Raw genomic sequence first — 13,040 nt, forward strand, 5'->3', positions numbered from 1 at the left:
CCTGCAGGGAGCCCACCAATGGGGGTGGAAGTGTGGGTCAAGGGGGAGGAGCCCAGCTGGGAGGGTGGGGTACTTGGAAAGGGGGGGGGGCCTGGTTAGGGCACACCCCTTTGGGAAGGCACATTGGGGAGAGCTTGGGATGGAGGTGGGGTTGGCAGTGGCCCCGCCCACACCTTCAGCCCCACCCTCAACCCTAAACCCCACCCCCAAATCCTTCACTGGAAATGGAAGAAACCAAATGCTTAAGGTTTTTTTACATTATTTAATTTTATTGGGTGAGAATTGGCCCCAAAACCAGGTTAAAAATCCCCCAACACGGCCCTGGGGGAGTAATGTCAGGATGGCAGCGGCACGGCGCTGCCCTTTTCCAAGATGGCCATCAGGGGTAAACAGAGCCACAGGCCCCACCACCCACCTTGGGCCCCACCCCAAAATGGCCACCCTAGGCAGGCCCCGCCCACCTCAGCGCCACCCTTCCAGCACAGGCTTGGCAGCCACGACAGCCATGGCCCCACCCAACACAGCAGCCGAGATGGCCACGCCCATCAGGGCAGCCACCTTGTTCCCATGGGCAGGGTGCAGGGCCACAGGGGCAGCGGATACAGCCGGGAGCTGCCGCCTGAGCACGGCGCAGACCAACAGCCCCTCCGGCAGTGCCGGCATGGCTGCCAGCCCTTCCCCCCCCAGCCATCTTGGATTCCAAGCAGGGTGGAGCCCAGCAGCCATGCTGTCCTCATTTTGTTGTGCACAGGGCCCCATGCAGCATCGCAACCCAGGACATCTGGTGGGGTGAGGGGACCCAGGAATGTCAATCTATGGGTGGAATGCAGAAACTGTGGGGTGCTACATATCAATGGGCCAGAGTGCTGGAAGTATATGGTGCTGCAGAGCAGTGCTGTGGATGTATAGGGCAGACCAGCTGTGTGGGGCACTGTGGGGCACTGCTGTGGGTCTACGGAGCAGGGTGCAGGAGCTAGTGTGCTGTAGGGCAGAACTGCTGGCCTATGGGCTAGTGGGAAAAAGCTATGGTGTTTTCTGGGACAGGGCTGTTGATCTATAGGGCAGAGGAACTATGGGGTGCTGTAGGGTTACACTGTGGGTCTATAGGGCAGAGTGAACAAGATATGGGGTGCTGTGGGACAGCACTGTGTGTCTATGGGGCAGAGTGGAGACTTAGGGTGCTGTGGAGCACTGCTGTCCATTTATGGGGCAGAGTAAAAGCAGCTATGGGGTGCAGTGACTGTATAGGGCAGAGGGGCTATGGGCTGCTGTGGGTCACTGTGTGGGTCACTCACCTGTACGGGGTTCAGCCTCTTCAGGGGTGTTTCACACCACAACAACCCCATTGACCCCACAGCCCCCCTGACCCCCACACCCGCCCCATAGACCCTTGTGACCCACCCATAGTGGGCAGTGCAGGCGTAGTCAGGAGGGAAGGGTGGTCAGGTGGACAGAGGTGTGGGGCGCTGTGGGGCACCACTTTGCACCAATGGGGCAGAACACAGCACCTACAGGCTGCTGTGGGGCAGCTCTCTGGGTCTAAGGGGCAGAGTAGAGTCCTGTGGGGCAGCACTGTGGGTCTATGGGGAAGAGTAGAGTCACTATGGGGTGCTGTGGCACACTCCTGTGGATGTATGGGGCAGAGTACAGGAGCTATATGGTGCTATGGGGCAGCACTGTGGGTCTATGGGGAAGAGTCGAGTCACTATAGGGTGCTGTGGGGCACTCCTGTGGATGTATGGGGCAGAGTACAGGAACTATATGGTGCTGTGGGGCAGTGCTGCGGATCTACGGGGCAGAGTGGAGGATGTCTTGTGTGCTGTGGGGCACTGTTGTGGGTTTATGGGGCAGAGTGTAGGAGCTATGAGGCATTGTGGGGCAGTACATTGGGTCTATAGGCCAGAGGAGCTATAGGGTGCTGTGGGACAGCACTGTGGATCTATGGGGCAGAGTACAGGACCCATAGGGTGCTGTAGGGCAGCACTCTGCACCCATGGGGCAGAGTGGAAGACATATGAGGTACTCTGTGGCACTGCTGTAGACATACAGGGCAGCGTGGAAAAGCCATGGGGTGCCGTGGGATAGCAAGCAGGAGCTATAGGGTGCTGTGGGGCAGTGTTGTGGATCTGTAGGGCAGAACTGAGGTGCTACGGGGCACTGTGGGTCAGCATGCGGTTCACTCACCTGTAGGGGGTTCAGCCTCTTCAGGGGTGTTTCACACCACAACAACCCCATTGACCCCACAGCCCCCCTGACACCCACACCACCCCATAGACCCTTGTGACCCACCCATAGTGGGCAGTGCAAGCATAGTCAGGAGGGGTGGGTGGTCAGGTGGACAGAGGTGTGGGGCGCTGTGGGGCAGCACTTTGCACCAATGGGGCAGAACGCAGCACCTACAGGCTGCTGTGAGGCAGCTCTCTGGGTCTAAGGGGCAGAGTAGAGTCCTGTGGGGCAGCACTGTGGGTCTATGGGGAAGAGTAGAGTCACTATGGGGTGCTGTGGCGCACTCCTGTGGATGTATGGGGCAGAGTACAGGAACTATATGGTGCTGTGGGGCAGTACTGGGCATCCATGGGGCAGAGTGCAGGAGCCATGGGGTGCTGTGGGGCACTCCTGTGGATGTATGGGGCGGAGTACAGGAGCTATATGGTGCTGTGGGGCAGTACTGGGCATCCATGGGGCAATGAGCATGGAGTGTTGTGAGGCAATGGGGTGTTGTGAGGCAGTGTTGTAGGTCTATGGGGCAGAGTGTAGGAGCTATGAGGCATTGTGGGGCAGTACATTGGGTCTATAGGCCAGATGAGCTATACAGTGCTGTGGGACAGCACTGTGGATCTATGGGGCAGAGTACAGGACCCATAGGGTGCTGTAGGGCAGCACTCTGCACCCATGGGGCAGAGTGGAAGACATATGAGGTACTCTGTGGCACTGCTGTAGACATATGGGGCAGAGTGGAAAAGCCATGGGGTGCTGTGGGACAGCAAGCAGGAGCTATAGGGTGCTGTGGGGCAGTGTTGTGGATCTGTAGGGCAGAATGGAGGTGCTATGGGGCACTGTGGGGCACTGTGTAGTTCACTCACCTGCAGGGTGTTCAGCCTCTTCAGGGGTGTTTCACCCCACAACAACCCCATTGACCCCACAGCCGCCCTGACCCCTACACCGCCCCATAGACCCTTGTGATCCCCTCCCGCCCCATCCCCGCCATGGTGTGCAGTGGGGATGTGGCCAGCCGGAGGAGGTGGGGGGGGCGCACAGTCAGCAGGAGTGCAGTGGCGGGGCGCGCGGTCAGCCGGGGGGGGCGGGGGGGCACAGTCAGCTGGAGTTGGGGGGGGGGGCACGTGGTCAGACGAGTTGCAAGGGGGGGGTACACGCGGTCAGCCGGAGGGGGGGGCGCGGTCAGCCGGAGGGGGGGGCGCGGTCAGCCGGAGGGGGCGTGGCCAGGCTGCCTTCGCTGTTCTCTGCGCAGGAGCTGCAGTGGGAAAGGGAAGGAAAGGGCCGTTATTTGTGTCACAGTCCTGGGAAACAGCCCCAAATCCCCCCGCTTCAACATTAACCGAGTGAGCAAATTAACTGCCAAAAAAATGGATCTTGAAAGCTTCTTTGAGCACAAATTATCCTAAAAACAGCCCCAAAATGAAGTAAGTTGAATTTGAGACCAAACAGCCTTAAAAATCTCAAAAACCCGCCCAAATACGGTCCCTCACAGATTTATATAAGATATATATGTAAAAATAGATTAGATACATTACATAGTAATTATACATAATATATATAATATATATTAATATTTAATATCATTACAATAGTATGTTATAGATATCATTATATTATGCCATTATATATTAATTATAAATTTCATTACATAATATCAATGAATATTAGTTGATCGGTTAATTATATCAGATTATATATTATATATACTTCTACTATTCATCATATTATATCATTTATAGTAGCAAATTACTATATTGATTTAATCTATATATTTACTATTAAATTAAAATTAACTTTAATAATTTAAATTTAAATTAAAAATAAGTCAAATTAAATTAAAATATATAAATAAATTTTAAAATACAATGTAAACAATTACGTGGGTTTAGGGAGGCGGCGACCAATCAGCGCCTTTCTCTCCTCAGAGGCAGCGACCAATCAGCGCCTTTCTCTCCCTCGGAGACAGCCGAGCGGGGCTGAGCCGGGGGAGGCTTTCCCGCCAGACGGCACCGGCCAATCAGCGAGCGTCTCCTCGGCCCCCTCAGCGTGAGGGGAGAGCGGGACGGGGGAGACAAAATGGCGGCGGGTTAAAAAAGCCGAATTTGTTCCCGCTTAAATATTAATTCAGTAAATTATAAATAAATAGATTTTTAAAGCTTTTTTTGGGGCCAAATCAGCACCAGATCTGGGACCCCCAGCTCTAGACACGTTCAATAAAGTGAATTCAGCCCTAAAACCCCCCCAAAAAGCAACGAAATGCCCCTCCCGGCTTTAAATACAATAACTTACACGCTTATTTCAACAACTACTTACATTATTTTAACAATTAATAATTTAAACAATTAAGCAGCTTTAGGAGCCTCAGAACCGCCCAAAATGCTCAAAAAAAACCTCATAAAACATCAAAAAGCCCCGTTTAAATATAATAATTTAAATTAATAAGCGGTTAACAGAAAAAAACGCATTTGGACTCGCAATCCTGGGAAACAGCCCCAAATCTCCCCCCGGGCTTTAAATATTAATCTATTGTATAAATTCTTATCAATAAGTAGATTCAAAAAGCTTTAAAGTCGCAAATCGGCCCCTCAAACTTTAAACGCATTAAATAAACCTTTTAAAAAGCCGATTTAGACCCAAACGGCCCCAAAACGGCACCTCACAGCTCTAAATAATTGAAACAACTCAGCGTCTTCAGGAGCCCCGAACCGCCCAAACCGCAGCGAAATAATAAATCAAATAATAAACCAAACAATTAAATCTTAGGAGCCTCAAACCCGCCCAAAATGTTCCAAACAAAACCTCAAACAAACCCTTTAAACATAATAATTTAAATAAATAAGGGCTCTAAAAAAACCCGATTTGGACTCAAAATCCCGGGGAAAAGCCCCAAATCTCCCCGAGCTTTAAACTTTAATTCTCCTGATAAACCCTCAGTAAACAGATTTTAAAGGCGCCTTTTGGCACAAATCGGCACCAAAAATACCCAAAAATTACGTAAAAACATCTTTTAAAAGCCGAATTGGACCCGAACCAGCCCCGATTGCTGAGAAAAGCCCCGAACCGGCTCCTCCCGCGTTCAACACAACCATTTAAACCGCTAAAGCGGCTCCGGGAGCCTTAATCGCCCCCCCCCCCCCCCCCCCCATCACAAACCCGCGTCTTTAAAACCCCAATTCCGATCAAAACCCCCAGATACACCCCAGCCCGCCGGTCACTCATTAACCCGCCGAGCCCCAATTAACACCGGCACGATAATTACCGCCCTAACCCGCCCCCTTAACTGATTCCGGCCGCCGTTCCTGCCGCTCTCGGGTTTCTCGCGGGGGGGAGGGGTGCTCAACCGGCCCGCCAGCGCTGCCGCTCAAGCCTTTCTGGTCCTGCGCGCGCTCTGCGCCGCCCCATTTATCACCTCGTTGTCCCGCCCGGTCCCGCCCCCTACCCGCCCTCCGGCCAATGGACGAGCCGCCCCGTCAGCAGCGCTGCCCAATCAGCGCTTCGTTGCTGTCGTCTAACGTCAGCGGGAAAAAGGCGACCAATCAGCGCCTTTTCTACCTCAGGGGCGCTAGCGAATCAGCGCCTGTTACTGGGAGGGCGAACTTCGGCGGAAAGTGGCCAATCAGTGCCTTCCTCCCCTCAGCGACACGGTGACCAATCAGCGCCTTTCTCCCACACCCTCGGAGAACCCCTCGTGGGGATGAGCCAATGGGCGACTTCCGCAGCTGACACCGTCAGCCAATCAGAGACCGTCTCCTCCCTCCCTCAGTATAAAATAGCGAATGAGCCCAGAAGGGGGAGACAAGATGGCGGAAGAGGAGGTGTCATTGCGGCATGCAGCGGCGATTGAGGAGGAAGGAGGAGAGTCGGGGCTGGGCGGAAAACTGGTGGCTCCTCCGGCCGCGGCGGCTCCTCCGGCAGCGACAGCAGCAGCGATTGGGGGATGTGGGGGGTGGAAAAGCGGCGGCTCCTCCGGCCGCGGCCAGGACGTGGCTTCACCGGCACCAGGGCCGCGAGACCACGCGCTGTGGGGCTGCGGGGCGGGTGTGGGGCCGGGGGCTCCAGGGGTCCCGCAGCGGCGGCCGTGGGGCGGGATGGGGCGGCTGCGGTGATAGCCTGTGGGGGCTCTGCAGAGGCGTGTCTGGAGCTCTTGCGGGGCAGGAGCAGGGCTGCTATAGTGGTACCTGTGGGGCAGCCATAGGGCTGCCATGGGGTTACTTAGGGGTCATGTATGGGTGGGGGGGCCCCGCGCGCAGCTGGGTGTAGCCCCACCCACGGGGGTGGGATCAGTGCTGAGGGGCGGGGACTGGGAGGACACGCCCATTGGGAGGCCCACCTGGGGGAACTGGACAGGGGGTGGGGGCTCCGTGTGTCACGCCCCCATAGGAGGAGCCTCTTGGGGTAGGGAGAGGGACACGCCCGAAGGGGGCGTAGCTTAGGAAGGGAGGGGTGGAGCCGAGAGAACGGTGGGCTCTGTATAGCACGTGCTCTGAGGGGGCGTGGTTTAGCAGGGGCTGAGTTTGGGGGTGGAGCTGTGGGCGGGGCTTCAATGCATCATGCTTCTGGGGGGGTGAGCGCGATGAAAGGGGAGGGGTCTGTAAGGGACACGCGCCTCGGGGAGGGCACAGAGTGGCAGGGGCGGAGCTTGGACGGGGTGGAGTTGGGGGTCTGGCTTTCTCAGACCACGCCCTTGGAGGGAGAAGCCAGACTGGATACCACACTGAAAAATTAAAATTAACTTTTGTTAATCACATCTAGTTTGCTGTCTTTTTATTTTAACTCAGAGGTAATTAATACTGGTCATGTTTTTGCACAACCCCAAAAAAGCTGTGATTAAATTCAGACTGTCGTAATTGTTTTCTAATATTATTTTACCTCTAAATATCTTTTAGTGTTCTGTTGGGAATCATTACTGCCTGGGAACTTTTTAATATCTCTATTTATAAACAGCCACTACTTAGTGGTTCCTTTATACTTCTCTTAAAAAAAAAAAAAAAAAGTAACGTTTTGACTCTGTTTGGTTCTGAGCTTTGTTGCCTCCAATCTCATGGCTCTGTTATAGTTTAAATACTAAACACTCCCGATCACTTTCCAATGCTGTTTAAATCTTCCTCACTTTGTTTCCTATGCAGTCATTAATGTCTGCGGTTTATTTCATAACGGTTGTTCAAATGTAGCTACCAATGACTCCACATTAGTTTTCTGCCTTTATCAGTTAAAAGGAATTCCAAACAATGTGTTTTTTAAACTAGCATTCAGATTGGGAATAACTGCTGCCTAGTTCACCAAGTAACAGCTGAAATTAAATTTACTTATTGCTCATGCCTATATAATTTCATCTATTTACACTTCAACATTTTTATCATTACATTACTACCAGGCGGATTAACTAGCACACATTATTTTTTATTATAGATATAAACTAGAGGTTTTTTTCTCTACAGGTATTACTTCCAATTAGTGCTCCAGTATTTATATTCCACTCTTTAAAATTTTACTACATAAATTGGGGATAATTACTGTCTGCAGAGTTTTGAGTAACAGCTAGAGTAGATGACAGGCATTATTTACTCCCAAAGACTCTTCTGGTTGCTCTTATTTAAGTTTTAATTCTAAACGTCTTACAGTAAGTAAGTAGTTCAAATAATAAAACACCAGGACCTTGGAATTTCCAGGCAAATCCACCACAGCGCCTCGACGTGTCAAGATTGTCGGTGCTGGCTCCGCCAACAACGCGTCCAGCGAACGCCGCGGTGCTGCCGGGGCTGCGGCAGCGCGACGGAACCGACCGGAGCGTGGGGAGGAGACTCAGCCCAGCAGGTACCACACGTAACGTGGAACACCGGGCGGCCCAACTTCATTTCAAAGGAGGAACACGCACACGGAGCACAAAGGATGCTGTTCTGCACGAGACGCGCTGTCCTTAGCAGCTGCACAGCGACGCTGTCTCTGTGATTGGGAGATCTGGTGGCAAATGAGGGAGCTCTGCACGTTGCACCTTTCAAACCTGCACACAGAGTCACACTTCACCCCGCAGGTGACACCAGAAACTAGGAAGCCTCCAAAAAGAATTTACAGCCCCACACCCAAACCAGCTGCACTCACCTCCACCACCAATCCTGCTCTACACACACCTCCTTCTCCTTCACACACCCTTCAACAGCCAGATCCACAGCCATCTCCTCACGGTCATTCACTGCACTGAACGCAGCAGGGCGGGCTGGCGGGGGGAGAAAGCTAAAGGAAATTTTTTAAAAACTCCCTGTGTTTCTTTCAGTGGCATTTTTGGCGTTATTTTTGTTGGGGGTTGGGGGACATGTTGGGGTGTTTTTAATTAAGGAAACTGCTGTTTCAGCCTGCAAGTGAAAACAAACCACACGCACAAGGCTGGACACGGTCAAAGCAGCCCCAGCTCGTTCCGCAGTCGCTGACAGCGCGTCCATTCAGCCGTCTGCCCGCCCTGACGCGCTCCCCCAGCGTACCCGGCTGGACACACACACGTGTGCTGGGGAACTCGGACCAGCGCTGCGTTCTGGGGAGGAGTGAAGGACGAATCAGAAATAGATCCTGCAAGAATCCATCTCTAACACACTGTAGATCAACAATGACAGTTGTAAGTCACAGACACTCCTCATTTTCTCTCGGACTCTCATGACAGTAATAAGTAAGTCCTGAAGGATGGAAAACACCAGGATAGGCTGGGAACAACAACAAAGGTAGGTAAAAGAAGGTAAATGGGGGCTCTCAGGGGCCCCAAAAGACAAGCTCAGCTGTCCTGAGAGGAGCAGATGGGAATCAGAGGAGTCCTGAGGGGACTGGGGTGGGGGGGCTGTCCTGGTTTCGTTAAAAAACAAGTTTCTCTTTCAGTGAATTTGCCTGTCAGCTAAAGCTTCATATTAGCTGCATTTTCCTGGAGAACCAGATACATGTTTTGGTAAACATTGCAATGGAATGCTAACTTGTTGATAAGGACAGATTCACATCTTGCAAGAGGGGCAACAAGAAACAGGTGACCAACAAACTGACCAACTGTGTATAACATCCCATTCACATGAATACTTCATATAAAAGTGGGAGATCATGAGGATCTTGTCCTCTTTGCCCTTTTTCGTCCCTTTTGCTTATGGTGACATTAGGAGAGGACCTTGCTAGTCGTCCCTGCGAACTGAGGCCTACTGAGAGACTGAATCCAGCTCCGGTTGGCTGCAGAGTCCAGTCCAGGACTTCAGGTGCTGACTCTGCAGTTGCTGAGACTTTCAAGATTGGTTTTGTATATTTTGTATTATTTTCTCTATTCTTATTAGTAGCATTAGTAAAACATTGTTAATTTTTCCAACTCTCTTCTCTCTGTCCTCCTTTCCCTCCAGGTCACCTGTCCTGAGTGGGAAGGGGGGAGAGGGAGGGGCAAAAGGGGGAAGTCGGGGGGAGACGGGGTTAACAATACATCTGCCAGGGTTTTACTGTCACCCTGCAATCTAAACCCTCGACAGGGGCCAACAGATGGGGGGTCCTGAGAGGAGACAAGAGGGAAAAATGGGGCTTCTGGGATGTGTCAAGAGCAAATGGGGAAGTTTTGAGGGGAAGAGAGAAAAGACGGGAATTTAATGGGGCAAAAGGTCAAACAGGCACCATGATGCCACCAAAGAGCCTACAGGGACCCAAAGGCAGGCAGGGTAATCACAGAGGAACTGGAAGGAAACGGGTTTCTGAGGGAACCAGGTGGGGAGTAAGCTTGTGAGGGGTCCAGAGGCAAAGGGATGTGTCCTGAGGAGAACAAATAGAAAGATTCTTACTCTGAGAAGTTGTCCTTGACTTTGTTCCACCAGCAGCCGTCCTGCGGTCTCGGCACAGCCTGGGGATCCCTGACCCGCACCACCACAACCTTTAACAGGACATTGGGCTGCTCTAGAACCGGAATGACAAACAGCAAGTACTTCTCTAGGACAGCTTTGATGTGGGATTGTTCTGTTTTCTCTGCAACGGACAGGGAGAAATTTCTCCTCCCCACAGTACCACTAAACACTGACCCATGATTGTTCAGGCATTTTGGGGCTGTAAGCCCCCATCTCTCACTGGCCTGCTCCTCCAGTAACAGCATCATCACCCCCCGAGTCCCCCCATTTATTCACTCCAAAAAAAAAGGTAGAAAAGGAAAACAGCCCCAGCGGGCAGCTCATTACTTTAAAACGCCATTTACATATGTACATACCAGAGCCCCCAAAAATGGGGGGGCAGTGCCCCGAACAGCCGCAGCCACGTCCCACAGGCCGGCAGCCGCCCCCCGGCACGCTGGGGACAGAGGACGGTGCCGCATCTCCCGCTCCGGCGCTGCTCCCCCCACCCGGGCTGGGGGGTCTGCTGAGCACGGGGGCGGTCACAGCTCCCCCTCTGAAACACAGGAATTCCACATTAGAGTTCCGCGTTGGGGCGGCCGGGTGCAGCACCGCGCTTTGCCCGCAGCCTTTCCTTCCTTGTCCAATTTATACAAACCGAACTGCGGTACGCCTCACCGCTACGTACGGAGCCCGCTCTACACCGCGACGGAGCGCCGGAACAATCGACACCAAAAGCTGGCCGCACGAGCAACCCCACAGCAACTACCATACGCCTTTAAGGCGCTTGCAAGCCCGTGCGCGCTATCCTGCCTAAATTCCGTACCGCGACTTACGGACGCCTCGCGAGCGCGTGCCCGGTCCCGGCTCCAGCGAAGAAAGACCCCTCGCCAGAGGTCCTCGTCCGTCCCCGTGGCGATGCGACCGAGACGAGGAGTCTCTCCAGAGAAATCCCCGGGGCGCGCCGAGAAAGCCCTCGACTCCGTGGGCCCCGCGGCCGCACAGAGCGGGTCCTCCGGCCGCCTCGCCGGCTGAAACGGGGAAGGAAACGGGACGGCAGAGTCAGCAGCGCTGCTAAGCCGCATTCTTTACTTCATTTGATGAGGTTAGTTATAATCGTTTAGTTTCTCGCTGACAACACATCTCTTAATTATTAGTTAAATACAAACTAAGCTCTCAGCTTCTAAACAACGTGTTACTTACGTCTCCCTCTTGTCATGCAGAAGGAGCTAAAAGGTTAAAAACATCCCCTCACCGCGCAGGCGGTCAGAAAGCATTTCCCTCACGTCAACCGGTTCCTGAGGGCTGCATCTTGTAGAACTTCACCGCAGCGTACGCTAACTCGGCAGCTTCTCTTCAAAAGCGGGAAGAGAAAACAGGGACAGGCATCTGAAAAAACAAGGCAGAGAACAGAGCAGCTGGGAACACCGTGTCATTTACACGTGCACGTCCCACAAGCCCCCGAAAGTGGGGGGGGCTCCCCTAGGAAAACAAAGCGGGGGCAGCCCCCCAAACAGCCGCAGCCCCTGGCCTGCAGGCCGGCAGCCGCCCCCCGGCACGGCAACGCTTCCGGCCGACCCGAGAAGGGAGCCGTTCGTGCCGGCCGGTATCGACACCCCCCTTTTCCAGGCAGCTTGGGGAACTCTCTTTGCCAGTGTTGCCCTGGTACATTTCCCTCGTCCAGCTGCTCCTGTCTGTACCCTGTATATACTATTAAGATGGTTTTCTAAGCACGTTTCCCATTGCCTCGTTCGCACAGAGTTTCTAAATTCACTCTTACCTTTTCGTCTGATCTCGACAGAGCGCATCAGCTCCCCGCGCCGCGAGGCGCCGCTGCTCTCCCGTCACCAGTGACGGCTCCTTTGGACCCTAATTCTGATTCAGCTATAAATCTCCTATTAATTGCTTATCCTCTTTGTTACAGTTTCCTGACGTTGGCTGGAGGACACGGCCACCTGGGCTCAGAGACGCGGCTTCTGTACCGGTCTCTGTCCTTTCAGTGGCTGATTTTACAGCGGCGTCTGCCAATTTATTTCCAGTTTCCTGATCAGCGTTTCCCTTCTGAGGCCCTTTGCAACGCATGATGGCAACTTTTCTAGCAACAGCACAGCTTCCAGCAACTGGAGCATCACGTTTAATCTGCCTTCCTTGTGCCGTTAATATACTTTATTCTTTTCAAATGGCTTCAAGGGCCTGCACCATTCAAGAAACCTGCTTAGAATCAGTGCAGCTATTAATCTTCTTCTCTTTGCACAACTCTAAAGCTCACGTGAGAGCAATTTCTTCAGCTTTCTGGGCAGAAGTCCCTGGAGGTAAAGCTTTAGCTTCCCTTACCTGCTGGGCGGTCGGCACCGCACGCCCGGCTTCACGTACCCCTCGCTTTACGCAAAGCTGCTCCCATCGCTGACCCGGGAGTCTTCGGCATCCTCCAGCGGCCGGTCCCTTCAATCCGCTTCTGCTGTTGCCGAGCAATCGTGGGCCACCGACTGCCAGACGGATCCACTGAGGAAAGAAGCCGCGCCGACAACGTTAGTAGGAGCAATATTTACATCATTAAACGTTCTAAGGAGGCATCGAGGGAGGGATGTCGTTTTCACACAAATGGGGACCTGACCCCCGTCGGGGGGACGGACACCGGCACGCACAGACCCGACCGCGAACCCCTGCGGGTCAAACAGCGTCTCTGCCCCCTGCCGTGCGCTGCAGTACCCGAGTTTCGCCACAGGGCGGCAGCACCGAGGCGCGCCGCGGCACCGCGTTGGGGCGGCCGGGTGCAGTACCGCGCTTTGCCCACAGGACGGCGCCACTGAGACCCGCCGCGGCAGCCCCGGGCGAGCGGTCGTGCCGCGTTTCGCGGGAATCCCGCCAAAAAACCCCAAAAAGCAAACGCGACGAAACAAAAAAGCGCACAGAGAGAGCCGCGGCGCGAAAGCCGCGCCCGCAGGACACGGAACCCGCCGGGCCTCGCCCCGAGCTCCCGCCGAAGCGGCGCCCCAC

General features: G+C 53.7%; 2 protein-coding genes and 1 long non-coding RNA gene across 32 annotated transcripts in view; 1 reads left to right on the forward strand and 2 right to left on the reverse strand.

Moving 5' to 3' along the window:
• Window positions 1–248: 248 nt before the first annotated feature.
• Window positions 249–12,310, reverse strand: LOC135575962 (collagen alpha-1(I) chain-like). 22 transcript variants are annotated; one of them, XM_065037809.1, is made up of 8 exons: window positions 11,247–12,310; window positions 10,870–11,074; window positions 10,421–10,599; window positions 10,005–10,093; window positions 8,595–8,743; window positions 8,317–8,448; window positions 4,097–8,175; window positions 249–3,472 (listed from the first exon to the last, which is right to left on the reverse strand). In XM_065037809.1, the coding sequence occupies exons 1-5, from the start codon at window positions 11,260–11,262 to the stop codon at window positions 8,609–8,611; spliced, it is 624 nt and encodes a 207-aa protein (XP_064893881.1). In that variant the 5' UTR covers window positions 11,263–12,310; the 3' UTR covers window positions 249–3,472; window positions 4,097–8,175; window positions 8,317–8,448; window positions 8,595–8,608. The 22 variants fall into 22 exon arrangements, with proteins under 22 accessions (XP_064893881.1, XP_064893880.1, XP_064893879.1 ...); XM_065037808.1 differs by having other exon boundaries at window positions 4,097–8,218; XM_065037807.1 differs by having other exon boundaries at window positions 4,097–8,235.
• LOC135575941 (uncharacterized) lies at window positions 3,146–3,558 on the forward strand. The gene is made up of 2 exons (XR_010467394.1): window positions 3,146–3,267; window positions 3,326–3,558. It is a non-coding gene; the product is annotated as an uncharacterized LOC135575941 (long non-coding RNA).
• Window positions 11,414–13,040, reverse strand: part of SLC45A1 (solute carrier family 45 member 1) — a 58,884-nt gene continuing 57,257 nt past the window's right edge. For 7 of the 9 annotated variants that reach the window (XR_010467469.1, XR_010467468.1, XR_010467466.1 and 4 more), the window contains one exon: window positions 12,378–12,545. The gene's annotated coding sequence lies outside the window, so the exon portion shown is untranslated. Of the gene's footprint in view, window positions 11,433–12,377; window positions 12,546–13,040 lie in introns of those variants that run through there. The other 2 variants (XR_010467463.1, XR_010467470.1) reach the window with 2 other exon arrangements.

Source organism: Columba livia, chromosome 21 (assembly GCF_036013475.1).
Source record: "Columba livia isolate bColLiv1 breed racing homer chromosome 21, bColLiv1.pat.W.v2, whole genome shotgun sequence".
NCBI classification, from domain to species: domain Eukaryota; kingdom Metazoa; phylum Chordata; class Aves; order Columbiformes; family Columbidae; genus Columba; species Columba livia.

What these genes read in the sequence shown, in the direction of transcription:
- LOC135575962 (XM_065037797.1), bottom strand. An exon ending in CGAGGCGTCCGTAAGTCGCG is followed by an intron (nt 10,600 to 10,869) that starts GTACGGAATTTA and finishes CCTGTGTTTCAG; the next exon opens with AGGGGGAGCTGTGACCGCCC. An exon ending in GTCAAGGACAACTTCTCAGA is followed by an intron (nt 8,744 to 10,004) that starts GTAAGAATCTTT and finishes ACTCCTCCCCAG; the next exon opens with AACGCAGCGCTGGTCCGAGT.